The sequence below is a fragment of the Ylistrum balloti genome, unplaced genomic scaffold, assembly GCF_031769215.1.
Source record: "Ylistrum balloti isolate Yb309-2 unplaced genomic scaffold, AGI_CSIRO_Ybal_v1 Utg369818, whole genome shotgun sequence".
Classification (NCBI taxonomy): Eukaryota; Metazoa; Mollusca; class Bivalvia; order Pectinida; family Pectinidae; genus Ylistrum; species Ylistrum balloti.
Window position 1 is genome coordinate 114523 of NW_026781987.1, and position 14674 is coordinate 129196.

The 14674-nt window shown below is 37.1% G+C and overlaps 1 protein-coding gene across 1 annotated transcript; it reads left to right on the forward strand.

Moving 5' to 3' along the window:
* The first annotated feature begins 3462 nt into the window (after positions 1 to 3462).
* On the forward strand, positions 3463 to 10214 carry LOC132544993 (ADP-ribosylarginine hydrolase Tri1-like). Its single transcript, XM_060208657.1, has 9 exons — positions 3463 to 3543; positions 4204 to 4323; positions 4731 to 4880; positions 5365 to 5508; positions 6372 to 6526; positions 8480 to 8633; positions 9200 to 9358; positions 9496 to 9626; positions 10163 to 10214. The coding sequence occupies exons 1-9, from the start codon at positions 3463 to 3465 to the stop codon at positions 10212 to 10214; spliced, it is 1146 nt and encodes a 381-aa protein (XP_060064640.1).
* The last annotated feature ends 4460 nt before the right edge of the window (positions 10215 to 14674 follow it).

Consider the following 14674-nt stretch of genomic DNA (forward strand, 5'->3'; position numbering starts at 1 on the left):
ACAACTTAAGTAATCCTGTGGTACATTTCAAGATATATATTAACAATCAAATTGTTTGTAACAATATGGTGGTATTAATTTATTGTCATCGCATATTTTGAGTCCGATGCAGATGAACACAAACCATTCGGTACCAGTAAAACTACACAGTTAACCCTGAACGAAATAGAAATTAATGAATTGTTATTCTATATGACTAAAAATCAAAAAGGTTGACACCTCCGTCAAATCAGGCAGCCGAAAACCCAGGTATTGATGTGTAAAGTATACGGTTTCTTCATTCTACTACTACTACTCTCTCTCTCTCTCTCTCTCTCTCTCTCTCTCTCTCTCTCTCTCTCTTAGATAAAATATTGATCGTCCACTATATACAATATACCAGGAGATCAAACAATGGTTACATACTCGTTTCGTTCCACCTACATTCGCTCCCAGACGTTTCATATTGGAGGTAATTTTATTTCTTACCGATTCTAAACTCACTCACTCACTTGCTTACTTAGTCTTCCTTGTAGATTCTGAATGCTGGCCATTAGACCTCTATACTCAGGTCCAACTCATGTCTTTTATCAGATGTATGTAGTCACTTCTGGATGATGTGATGCCTGCGTTGTCAAAAAGTACACTGAACATCATGTCTTCTGATTTCCAGAACTTGTTCAGTCGGGTCTTAATGGAATGTAACGTTGGAGATTGGACGATATCCAAAGTTCCGGTCGTTAACAAGTGTCTGTGTTAACGAGTATTTCCTGATGTCGAGGGTGGATCTTGACGTCTCCAATGAAAGTGTATTCCCTCTCGCTAGATCTTTTGGTCCATCCTTGTCGTACAGGCCACTTAGCACATTGAAAACCTCGATCATGTCTCCTCTATCTCTGCGGTATTTTAATGGTGGCTATTTCAGATGTCTCATACGCTCCTCATATGTCATATTCCATATAGTAATTTGTCGCTCTTCTCTGTACATTCTCAATTAACTTCACATCTTGTACCAGATTCAAAATGTATATCTTCTAATAGTTCAAAATATTCTTTACGCATATGTAGCTTGGCCTAGTTTGTATCCCTCCCAACTCCCATTACATGACATTTATCAGAGTGGAACCTGAGTAGCCATTCATCTGACCATTGTTGTAAGTTATCCGGATCCACCTGCAGATTCTTCCCAACCCGAATGTTAGTATACAATCTGGTATCATCAGCAGAGCGCCATGTAACAGATTCTACTGCATCCGGTGAGTCGTTAATACAGAAAGAGAGTAGGACCAAGGACACTACCCTGTGGTATACCGATAGTGACTTGCCGCCATCCCGATGTTTGACCGTTTACTGACACTTGCTGTTGCCTGTCTGTCAGGGACCCATTTATCTATTCCCTACCTTCAATGATATTCCATATGTATCCAATGTTCCTATAAGCCTCCGATAGGGAACAGTGTTAAACGCTTTGTGGAAGTCAATGTACATAACGTCCACACTACCACCTCTATCCAGTATTTCTGTCCACTGATCAATGACCTTGTAACAGTTGATCTTCCTTTGACAAAACCAAACTGTCTTTGCCTTAACGAGTTGTTGTTTGATAAATGCCCCATCACTCGAGTTACATATTACACTGGTCAAACTAACCGGTCTGTAGTGTCCAGCTTGCCTCTTGTCTCCGTTTTGTAAATAGCTGTGATCCTGGCTTCTTTCCAAACTTTTGTTATCCCCCCTCCTTCTAAAGACTGATTAAAGATGAAGTTTAGGGGCCTAATAATGAGATCTTTTACTTCCTTAAGTAGTATTGGGTGTGAATTATCCGGTCCTTGTGGTTTATTTGGATTAGGGTCCTTAATAATATTCTCCATTTCTCCTTCCGTTACTTCCTGGTCTTTAAAACTACCTTTAATTCCCATGTTTGGGAGTTTTGGAATTTCCCCCTCTCCTGGCTCCTTGGTGAATATATTTGTGATGAAATCTACCAGTGTTTGTTGTTTTACTTGATCACTCTTTGCAATGTACTTTCCCTAATTATTTCCCATAACATGCAGTTCCGCAATTCCAGAGTTAGTCTTAGTTTTCGAATTTGCATATTTCCATAATTTCTTTGGATTTGATTTTACATTTTGTGCAATACTTTTTCCATGTTCTTCTTTGCATTTCTTACAAGTTTTTTTTTTTACTTTGCTCCTGGCTTTGGTATGTTCTCTGTGCTTTTCTCCGTCTCTAGTTTCCATAAACCTTTGCTAACATCTGTGCTTCTTTCTTCTTATCTTTAAAGACTTGTTATCCCGTGGATGACGGTAGATTCTTTTCTTTGTTACAGATACGGGTATGTGGGTTCAACTGATTCTGTAAGTTTAATAATTCTCGGACTTAAATACGAGTCCCAGTCTATATTGAGTTCCTCACGAGTTTTATTACAGTCTCCCATACCGTAGTTCAGTTTCCGACCAATATTACGGTTACATTTTTCAGTCGTACACACGAACTTGACGCAGATACATGCATGGTCACCCTTCTCAAGCGCACTTTGTACCTCCGGGTCCCACCACGTTTTCCTTATTAGTAGAAATTAAATCCAGTAAGCCCGGCTCTTGATTTTCCTTTACTCTGCTTAGGGTACGTACATGGTGTAGCCTAAGGTGTCTCTAATAGTTTCCAAGAAGTGGTATTCAGACTTATGTTTATAAACTGTTGCACAAATATCCCAGTTTATATTTCGGTAGCTGAAATCGCGCCCCTGATGAGCTAAGGTGAGCAAGCTGATTCCCCTGTCTCACACAACAAAGTATTAAATTTCTCATTATTTCCCTCACAACTATTTGGGCTCTAGTATGTACATCAAATCAGACGTTTATCACCGGGTTTACTGAACTGGATACTCATCCATACTTGTTCCTTGCATTTTGTTTTCATGATTACCTCTGTGGCTTTCGATTCTGACTGTATGTACAACGTCGTTCCTCTCATTTCCTCATCAGTTGTTTGGTTGTATATGAATAAATCACAACCATTTATAACGAGTTCCGCAATAGATATTGTGTATCTGTTGTTCTTAGCTAACACTTCATTGCCATTATTATATCTAATTAAGTAACACAGTCAGGTCACTGCTACAGATGACAATGCGTACGATTAAAACGCAAATCTGTTATTTAAAATGTGTCAATGATTGACATTATTCTGGAATGTAGGTTCGAAACTCCAAAATGGGGACGAATCGTCGTTTGGTGGGGCGAAACAGCTGGGGGTTTCTTCTTTCTTCAATGACTTCCATGTGGGTAGAGAGTTAGATTGTTAAATTGAATACCACTTGACTTAAAGAGACTCATGAAATAAATAAACATATATAGACATTTGTCATAAAGCCTTCCAATCTCCAGGAAAATCGTTTAACGCGAATGATATATCTGTAAGTTGATTTTGGTTCGGTTGTAATAAGGAGATTACTTATGTTAAGTACCACTACGTGTGAAGATGGCGACGTTCTCAAACCCGCTCAGCGGGAAATTGAAACCAACATCCACACCGACAAAGAGATATCACCCTTACACTCGGGTAAATTGCTTGCTAAATCGTACAAGAGATAAGTGATATTGTCATTTATCACGAATGATGCTCAATGTTGAATGTTAGATACGTTATCATCGATTACTTCCCTAAGTGTCTCGGTGGAATTCAAAGAATGTTTTGTATATCTGCCAACAAACGGCATCTGTCAAAATTACCAATTTTGTCAAACTTTCTTCTACATCAGTTGATGTATTGATATATGAGTCATATGTATTTTTTGTATTGTAATCGATGTCGATATCGTATTCAATTCCCTTCTTAATGCATTCAAGTTAAAAAAAATAAAATTGCACAACACACCCAGATTTAAGCCAAATTGCTAGTGCAGCCAGAGGGCTTCATATATACTTCTAAACTGCTCTACTATACAGATTATTTAGATATAAAAATAAAAATAGCATAATCCCCTCCCCCACAAAAAAACCCCAACATTAATTAAGATGACTAACATTAACTGTTCCATTATTCGTCATGTAAGGTACATATTTGGGGGTCTTTGTCTGATATAAATGTAAAAATATAGGGCATGTACAATACCATACAATGATTGATGTCTAATTTTACATTTGAGAGTCTCTTAGAGGACTGATCAGAACATAGTTTCTATTCTATAACAAATATAGATCTTGTTTTCTTACCTGCTAGATGATCAGGAAGGAAGTTCATCGTGTTTATGACAGAATATATGCCACCGTCTATGGTCATTGTATTGGAGATGCCCTCGGTTTGCTGACAGAGACTTTGACAAGAGATGAGACAAAGAAGGTACATGTGTAAGACATGTCATCAATATATGTTACTGTTTGCTTATTGATGGTCATGTGAAGGCATTGACTTTTGCCTGTAAGGTTCTGCAGGTGGCTGTAGGTTATGCTAATAATGAAAAAATGTTTGACTTGTTTTTTGTACTAATCTTATAAAATTTGGAACCCTGATAAAACAGCAAAAGTATGTATGTATTATACTTACTGCCTCGATTCACTGTTCACTATTGTAATTTTAACTTGAGTTATATACCAATCACTTTTGCTGATCTGTAAATGTGATTCTAACATTTTTTTTGTTGAAACTTTATGAATGCAGTGAAATTGTAATTTGGGCATGAAGTGACTTCTCAGTTTTAATCCACTGTTAAGTGATATTTTTCTGTATAAGTATTCTCTCATTTAAAGAAATACAAGGAAGTGTACCATAAGTTTGAACTGGTTCACAAGAAAATATTGCCAGACAGTCACAGGAGAAAGTGGAAGATTGGAGACTGGACGGATGAGTCGGACATTATGATCCTAATTTTACAATCAATTCTCAAGAACAAAGGAGAGGTAACCTAAATCAGATAGACCTTTACTATAGCAACTGAACCGTTTTTAATTGAATACTCTAATCATATTGTATGAGAAGACTTGCAGAGTTTGAGGTAGCCATTCTTACCCATATAAGTATTATAACAGGAGAAAGTAGCTATACATTACTACAGTACTTGTCTGAAACACCCATGAAAACCAAAGCTAAGTGTCCAAACTTTTAAAGTGAGCAGAGATATTTGTAATGATTTACATTCCATAATATTCATATAATGACCCGACAAATGATTAGCAAGTAGTGCTGGACTATAGTATATGTAATACCTTGATATTGTGTCTATGTTGATTTTATAATGCATCTAGGATTTCTTTTTAAGAATATATCATTTATCTTGAAATATTTTGGAGTGGAGGATGTAAAGGAGCTCTGCAGTATGCCTACTAAAGTAGTTCTTATTCTGTTTAAAAATCATTTATATATACCCCGGTATGTATTTTTAAGGTAATACCAATTGACTTTGCGAAGCGGTTGATTGAGTGGTCAGAACATGGATTTCCAGAGCTTGGAGATGTGTGTGGTCTCGGACCATGTCCTCAGGTTAAAGCTGTAATCAATCACCCACAGTTCTCAGAAACTCCTGAAAAAGTGAGTTCATAACATATATCCATAATTCAGATTTTGGGATATTGTCTCGGATTCTGTATGCCTAACACTTCATGTTGTGTCAGATGATGAACTGTCCAATGTAGATTAGCATTATAGTTCCCAGGGATCTCCTTACTTCAGGTTCTGTTTAATTTTGAAAGAGTTACATCCACTTATTTTGGCTAATGATAAAAAGTACAGTAAATTTGTGCATATAGTGCACACTATTTTAGGCAAAAACTGTCGTGTCAAAAAGGGGGTGAATACTCTATGCAGGAACATGCCATTCTTGGGGTCCTTATTCTCAAGTTTTCTGTCTGCTCTATTGGATTACCTCCCTTCACATAGAGAGTCGTCAGTCATGTATTATAGTTTGAAGATAAAAACAACAAAGAATAAAATAAATTTTGAATGTTTTAATGGAAGTACTAAAGCAAAACAAGCATGATGATCCCTGGATCAAAGTCAAGGTAAATGTTTTTCAGAATTACAATGTAGACAAAGATGAATATTGCCATATATCAGGGGCATGCATTATAAGACACCCAATGAAGGCAACTAGATCTCATGATTCCAATGTCCTACCATTATTAGTAGCCACATAAGGGGAGACTTCCAGTGAAATGAAAACCTGAGACATAGCTTTAGAATAAGACTTTAGCCTCTAGACTATTTTACAACAATTTGATCAGTATCAGTCATATAGATATCAGATATGATTTGATAAAACATTGCAATAGCATCTGTAGTTTCAAAAAATAATTTCACAATATTTCTCTTGGAATATCTTAAAACTGCGCTAGAATTGGGTCCCTGTTAAAGTAATACTATTCTGATTTGCTGTTGTTTTCATCTATTTGAAGGCAGCAGAAATTGTGTGGCGAGATTCTCGTAAATTGCTGGCTACTAACAGTGCTATATCTCGGACAGCAGTGATAGGTGTTCACTGTTACCACACCATAGGGAAGGTCATCAAACACACACTGGACATCTGTAAAGTCACACACCCAGATGTAAGGTAAAGTCACACACTGTGGACATCTGTAAAGTCACACACCCAGATGTAAGGTAAAGTCACTAGGACTATGGTCACACACTTTGACATAAGGAAACTTACCCTTCCTTGTATAAGGTAAAGTCACACACTCACACATAAGATAAGGTCACACACCCACACATACAGTATAAGATAAGGTCACACACCCACACATACAGTATAAGACAAGGTCACACACCCACACATACACAATAAGATAAGGTCACACACCCACAAATATGACAAGTTACCCACCAACACATAAGTTAAAGTCACACACTTGCACATAAAGGAAGGTTACACTCAAAGGCATATGGTAAGTTCACACACCCAAACAATATCAATTTACTCTCCCAGACATAACATCAGTTCACACTCTCACACATATTAAAACGTCAGTCCACACTCCCAGACCTGATGTCAGTCCACACTCCCAGACCTGATGTCAGTCCACACTCCCAGACCTGTTGTCAGTCCACACTCCCAGACCTGTTGTCAGTCCACACTCCCAGACCTGATGTCAGTTCACACTCCCAGACCTGATGTCAGTCCACACTCCCAGACCCAGTCCACACTTTTGTCAGTCCACACTCCACACTCCCAGACCTGATGTCAGTCCACACTCCCAGACCTGATGTCAGTTCACACTCCCAGACCTGATGTCAGTCCACACTCCCAGACCTGATGTCAGTCCACACTCCCAGACCTGATGTCAGTCCACACTCCCAGACCTGATGTCAGTCCACACTCCCAGACCTGATGTCAGTCCACACTCCCAGACCTGATGTCAGTCCACACTCCCAGACCTGATGTCAGTCCACACTCCCAGACCTGATGTCAGTCCACACTCCCAGACCTGATGTCAGTCCACACTCCCAGACCTGTTGTCAGTCCACACTCCCAGACCTGATGTCAGTCCACACTCCCAGACACTCCCAGACCTGTTGTCAGTCCACACTCCCAGACCTGATGTCAGTCCACTCTCCCAGACCTGTTGTGAGTCCACACTCCCAGACCTGTTGTCAGTCCACACTCCCAGACCTGATGTCAGTCCACACTCCCAGACCTGTTGTCAGTCCACACTCCCAGACCTGATGTCAGTCCACACTCCCAGACCTGATGTCAGTCCACACTCCCAGACCTGTTGTCAGTCCACACTCCCAGACCTGTTGTCAGTCCACACTCCCAGACCTGATGTCAGTCCACACTCCCAGACCTGATGTCAGTCCACACTCCCAGACCTGTTGTCAGTCCACACTCCCAGACCTGATGTCAGTCCACACTCCCAGACCTGTTGTCAGTCCACACTCCCAGACCTGTTGTCAGTCCACACTCCCAGACCTGTTGTCAGTCCACACTCCCAGACCTGATGTCAGTCCACACTCCCAGACCTGTTGTCAGTCCACACTCCCAGACCTGATGTCAGTCCACACTCCCAGACCTGATGTCAGTTCCACACTGATGTTCCACAGACCTGATGTCAGTTCACACTCCACACTCCACACTCTCAGACCCAGACCTGATGTCAGTCCACACTCCCAGACATATTATCAGTTCACACCTTCAGACATAACATTGCTAATTTTAAAAATCTAACACAGCATGTCGAGAGGGTGTGTTATGCATGTATACTAATGGAAAGTTATTCTTTGATAAATGTTTCTTATTCCTAAACCTTACTCTTCATACTACTTGACTTATGCTGTGTTAATTGAATTCTTATGTTTTTATAATAAACCCAAAAAGAAAGTAAAGATTTCATTGACTTTCCTCTAGAAGGGAAATTTGTGAAAATATGTGGAAACCCATCTCTAGTATGTATTGTATTCATAGCATTTCTATAGTACAGATGTTGTACCTATCTGTAACTCAATCGCATTATTCAACATGTTTTACTTCTGACATTAGCAACGCCTTGTTATCTGTCATGTTCAGGTGTCAAGCATCCTGTGTGGCAGTCACTGTTGCTATAGCCCTAATGCTGCAGAAAAATGAACGACATATAAAGAAAAATGGCAACTACAATGTGGATGGTATCATTGATGAAACCTACAAGTACGCTGCCAGGATACTAAGCACAGCAGAGGAGGTAAAGTGTCAGAAAAATCTGGTTAAACTGGACTCTGTGGCTCCCAGAGAAAATTTCATTATGAACAAATGATCTTGATAACAAAATGCTGTCTATAGGGAAAGAATAATTTTTATTGTTTTGCCTTCACCTGAACCAGTTCATTAATTCCTTGTATTAAAGGCAATTGTAGATTAATATGAAACAATCAAACTGTAGCTTGCCTTTTATTTTTGCCATGTAAAAAGAGAAGTTTCCCTGTATTTTTTTGAGAAAAGTACACCTTTTGAATGAAGTATGAAACATGAGTTCATTTGAATAAGTGGGCCTTGAAAAAACTTCAAAGCACACCTCAGCTCTTTATAAATGCTTTTTTAAAACTAAATCTATCTGCCAGTGTTCATTTATTCAGGCCAAAGATTTTGAAGAAAGGGACTTGATGAATTCTTTAGTTAGTTTTTTCAAACTGTTGGTCAGTAAACTTTGAAAACATTATCCAGTACAATACTTAGTATCGACAATGCCAGGCTGCTATGTTAATCTACCATACAACACAATGTCTCCATGAATAGTGTTCATGTTGCCAGGTAAAGGAGTTGAAACGCTATATGTCCTATTGCTCCCTGAAGGACCTGAAGCTTGATGAGCCTGGACGTGCTAACTACACCTACAAGACCCTAGGGGTGGGGCTGTGGGCACTTCGTCAGAAGGATTTCAGACAAGCCATACAAGATATAGTGCTAGAGGTACTCTTAAACATGTTACTTTGAAATTGAACAAGTGATTGAAAATTATTTGCTATATAATAAATTAATGTGTACCCAAATTTCAATGTTATATCAGTTATAAGAAATGTCAGTGATAAAGGAACTGTTTATTGCAGGGAGGCGATGCTGATGCCAATGCTGCTGTGGCTGGAGCTCTACTGGGTTGTAAACTAGGGGTGGAGGCTATCCCCCCAACATGGATAGAATCTCTCAGTCATCGTATGTGGCTTGATGATATACTGGATGGGTAAGGTCTTAATGAATTGTACATTATCATGGACTAAGATTTAACATGAAACAAGAATAACAATCACTATTGGAACTAAGCTCTTGACCTTGTCGGGAGAAGTGACTCTAAGTCAGAATGTTTGATACATAAGTCAGAATGATGTCAAACAAACAAAAAACATCATTCTTCTTTATAATGATATATGTTGTAGTGGATTAAGGTTTCTTGTGTGACTGTAATCTGTAGAAACTGTTTTATCTTAAAACTCGAGAGTTTTCATTTATAAGAAACACAAGTGAGGTAGTCAACACATACGGTAGTCATGTGACATTTTCAATTCCTCTTCAATAGATAGCTTTTATTACTTCTTATTTCAACATTCCAGCAAACCAGAAAAGATTTCAACACAGGATTTTTAAATGCTAACATATTTGTCTGAATCTTTTTTTTTTTTTTTTTTGTCATTTAATTTTCCTCTGTATTAAAAACATGAGGTTTAAAGGAGGTTTTATATGAATGTTGATGGTATATAGCTGTAAATTGTTATTTTTCAGGTATTTTGATATTTTGGAAGGGAGGAAAACATCTAAAGAAACAACGTTGTGACCAGAAATTTATGGATTTATTTTAATGTGATAGCTAACATTGTACATCTTTGATTGGATTGTGATTCTATGCAGAAAAATGGTCGCAAAAAATTGCACAAGGAATTCTACAGGTCTTGATTAGAAGAGACCAGTCAGAGATAAGACTGCAGTATATTATACAAGGAATTCTACAGGCATTGCTTGGTAGCGAGTGATCATAGATTAGACTGCAGTATATTATACAAGGAATTCTACAGGTCTTGATTAGAAGAGACCAGTCAGAGATAAGACTGCAGTATATTATACAAGGAATTCTACAGACGTTGATTGGAAGAGAGCGATCATAGATTAGACTGCAGTATATTATACAAGGAATTCTACAGACCATGTAAAGAGTACAAGATGAAGTCAGAGATAAGACTGCAGTATATTATACAAGGAATTCTACAGACGTTGATTGGAAGAGACCAATCAGAGATTAGACTGCATTATATCATACAAGGAATTCTACAGACGTTGATAGGAAGAGAGCGATCATAGATTAGACTGCAGTATATTATACAAGGAATTCTACAGACGTTGATTGGAAGAGACCAATCAGAGATTAGACTGCATTATATCATACAAGGAATTCTACAGACGTTGATAGGAAGAGAGCGATCATAGATTAGACTGCAGTATATTATACAAGGAATTCTACAGAATTGTTTGGAAGAGAGCGATCATAGATTAGACTGCAGTATATTATACAAGGAATTCTACAGGTCTTGATTAGAAGAGACCAGTCAGAGATAAGACTGCAGTATATCATACAAGGAATTCTACAGACGTTGATAGGAAGAGAGCGATCATAGATTAGATTGCAGTATATTATACAAGGAATTCTACAGACCATGTAAAGAGTACAAGATGAATTGTGACACTGTGATACTTGGAGTTTGGACTGACCTTATTTTGTGGTAGAAGAGAGACTGGGTTGTTATCAAGATTTTTTATAGATGTCCTTGTGAGGAAATTGAGACATTTTTTCGAACTTTGAGTGAAGGGAGAAATACTTTTTTTAATGGAATTGTGAATCTGTACAGCTGTGAGGAGTGAGGAGAGGGAGGCTTTTTGTTTACAAACTTTGAGTGAAGTGAGAAAGTAATGGAATTGTGAATCTGTACAGCTGTGAGGAGTGAGGAGAGGGAGGCTTTTTGTTTACAAACTTTGAGTGAAGTGAGAAAGTAATGGAATTGTGAATCTGTACAGCTGTGAGGAGTGAGGACTTTGAGCCATTTTATAAACTTTGGTAAAAGGAAAAAGAAATGGAATTCTGATAGTTGTGAGGAGTGAGGAGATCAAGGCATTTTACAAACTTTAAGTAAAAAGAGAAAAAACATTTTTGTAAATGGAATTGTGGTACTGCATATGTGAGAAGCGAGGAGAGGTATTTCACAATCTTTTAATGACTATGGATAGTAAGAGAGATGGGGTTGTGATGCTCTACAACTACCACGGAAGGAATTTTACAGACTTTTATGTGAGGAGAGAATGTGATGATACAGAAGTAAATGAGCAGCCAGATTTAGACATGTGAAAGAGGATTATAAAATAAAATTGTGTTAGGAAATAGGAACTAAAATAGCATTATCCTTAAACCTGTGTAACATTGTTGGCTAAACTGGCTGTCTGATTCTTGGGTACAAAATTTATTTCACAGGGACAACTTTCACATATATATTACTTCAGAGGTTTAATATTGTCATCGACATACCGCGTAAGGATAAGAGGAAATTTAGATATATCAGCCTATATATAGTTAGCATTTACAAGTGTGTTACCCTGGAGTTTACTGTTTTATGTGTGTCTGACATTACTTTTGTGTTCGTGTCATGTGGCAGTTAATTCTGACATTCTATGATATCATGCCTCTGACATTACTTTTGTGTTCATGTCATGTGGCAGTTAATTCTGACATTCTATGATATCATTGTCTCTCTCCTTACTTTTGTGTTCATGTCATGTGGCAGTTAATTCTGACATTCTATGATATCATGCCTCTGACATTTCCTCTGACATTTCTTTTGTGTACATGTCATGTGGCAGTTAATTCTGACATTCTATGATATCATGCCTCTGACATTACTTTTGTGTTCGTGTCATGTGGCAGTTAATTCTGACATTCTATGATATCATGCCTCTGACATTACTTTTGTGTTCGTGTCATGTGGCAGTTAATTCTGACATTCTATGATATCATGCCTCTGACATTACTTTTGTGTTCGTGTCATGTGGCAGTTAATTCTGACATTCTATGATATCATGCCTCTGACATTTCTTTTGTGTACATGTCATGTGGCAGTTAATTCTGACATTCTATGATATCATGCCTCTGACATTTCTTTTGTGTACATGTCATGTGGCAGTTAATTCTGACATTCTATGATATCATGCCTCTGACATTACTTTTGTGTTCGTGTCATGTGGCAGTTAATTCTGACATTCTATGATATCATGCCTCTGACATTTCTTTTGTGTTCATGTCATGTGGCAGTTAATTCTGACATTCTATGATATCATGCCACTGACATTTCTTTTGTGTTCATGTCATGTGGCAGTTAATTCTGACATTCTATGATATCATGCCTCTGACATTTCTTTTGTGTACATGTCATGTGGCAGTTAATTCTGACATTCTATGATATCATTGTCTCTCTCCTTACTTTTGTGTACATGTCATGTGGCAGTTAATTCTGACATTCTATGATATCATGCCTCTGACATTTCTTTTGTGTACATGTCATGTGGCAGTTAATTCTGACATTCTATGATATCATGATATCTCTCTGACATTACTTTTGTGTACATGTCATGTGGCAGTTAATTCTGACATTTTATGATATCATGCCTCTGACATTTCTTTTGTGTACATGTCATGTGGCAGTTAATTCTGACATTCTATGATATCATGCCTCTGACATTTCTTTTGTGTACATGTCATGTGGCAGTTAATTCTGACATTCTATGATATCATGCCTCTGACATTACTTTTGGACTTATTATATTTTTATACACATATCTAGATCAATTATACACAGTGTCTTTCATTTTTAATTTGTTACATGTCATATCATTGCCAAACTGTTTGTTATTAGTGTGTAGCGCCAATATACACTGCTGATAATCACTTATGTGTATGCAAACAGACACCAGTAATTTTGTTGAAATAATAAGGTAAGAAAAATGTCTTTTTTTGAGAGAAAGATAATTATTATGTCTATGGAAAGATTTTCAATTCTTCCATTTCAAAGTCTTATGATGATATATTAGATGACTTTATTTAATTGGCAATCTGTATACTAATGAATACTTTTTGGAGATTATATACATAGATACTGGAACCAAACAAAGGGCTCAAAATTTATACAGATTTAATAAAATATAGCCGTTATATCACTCATTACAAATTTTAGTAGAATCATGCTCATCACACACCTTAATTTTAAGTTTGGGGAAAAACATATATAGCAAATAGAATTAATCATACCTCTATGTTAGTGAGTATCATGTCCTTATCATATAAGGAGTCGGAAACATTAGTAGTAATAATTTTATCAATATTTGTACATGGTAAAGTATAAAAAATTGAGGAATATAGAATTTATAACACAAAAAAAAATAATGAAATATTTTGAGGATCAAATTCATTGCCAAGATGAAATATACAATGAATATAGAATTACTACAAACTTGATGTATACAGTAAAATGTTTCTTTTTATTACAAATGTATGGGGCATTAAACACTGTATCTGGAATATGAAATTTATCATGGATATGAAATATTTATGGCAAATTATTCAAACCCTATGTATAGAGTTATATTATGTATATTTGGAAAATTTTCATTGGTATTGTTGCTGTCTGCCATTTATTTTTCATGGTGTATTGTGTTGTGTATCTTTTAGGTATAAAGCTAGGAGCCTGTAGTATTACAAGTACACATAAACAGATTGCCCTTTGTCTTGAGAAAAAAATGTACACATTCTACTAATTTATCTTCTGATAAAGGACTTAAACAGACAGTATATTTGGAGTGTTAACAAGTCTACTGTATAATACACGACATACTCATGATAAAATTTTGTCTTTATTATTCTTGTCTGTTCTTCCCCTCAACCAAAAGAACATTCAAATGGGGAGGTTGAAGCTTCCTCTATCACTTACAAAGGTATTTATAAATTTTTCATTGATAATACATATGAAAAGGGAGCCAACTTTTTGTAATGTACCATTTTTCAGTTTTTAAAGAAATATGCTTGGGTGTGGCACCTGAGAGATGCATATTTATAAATAATACATCTATGGAATCGATATCTGATCCATTTAGAGGCCTTGCCATTGGATGGGTCTCAATGATCTGGCTAACTGTAGGATGGTTAAGTCAACACTGGCCACATTAAGGTCACAAGTTGAGTCTAATTTAGCTACTGTTAGA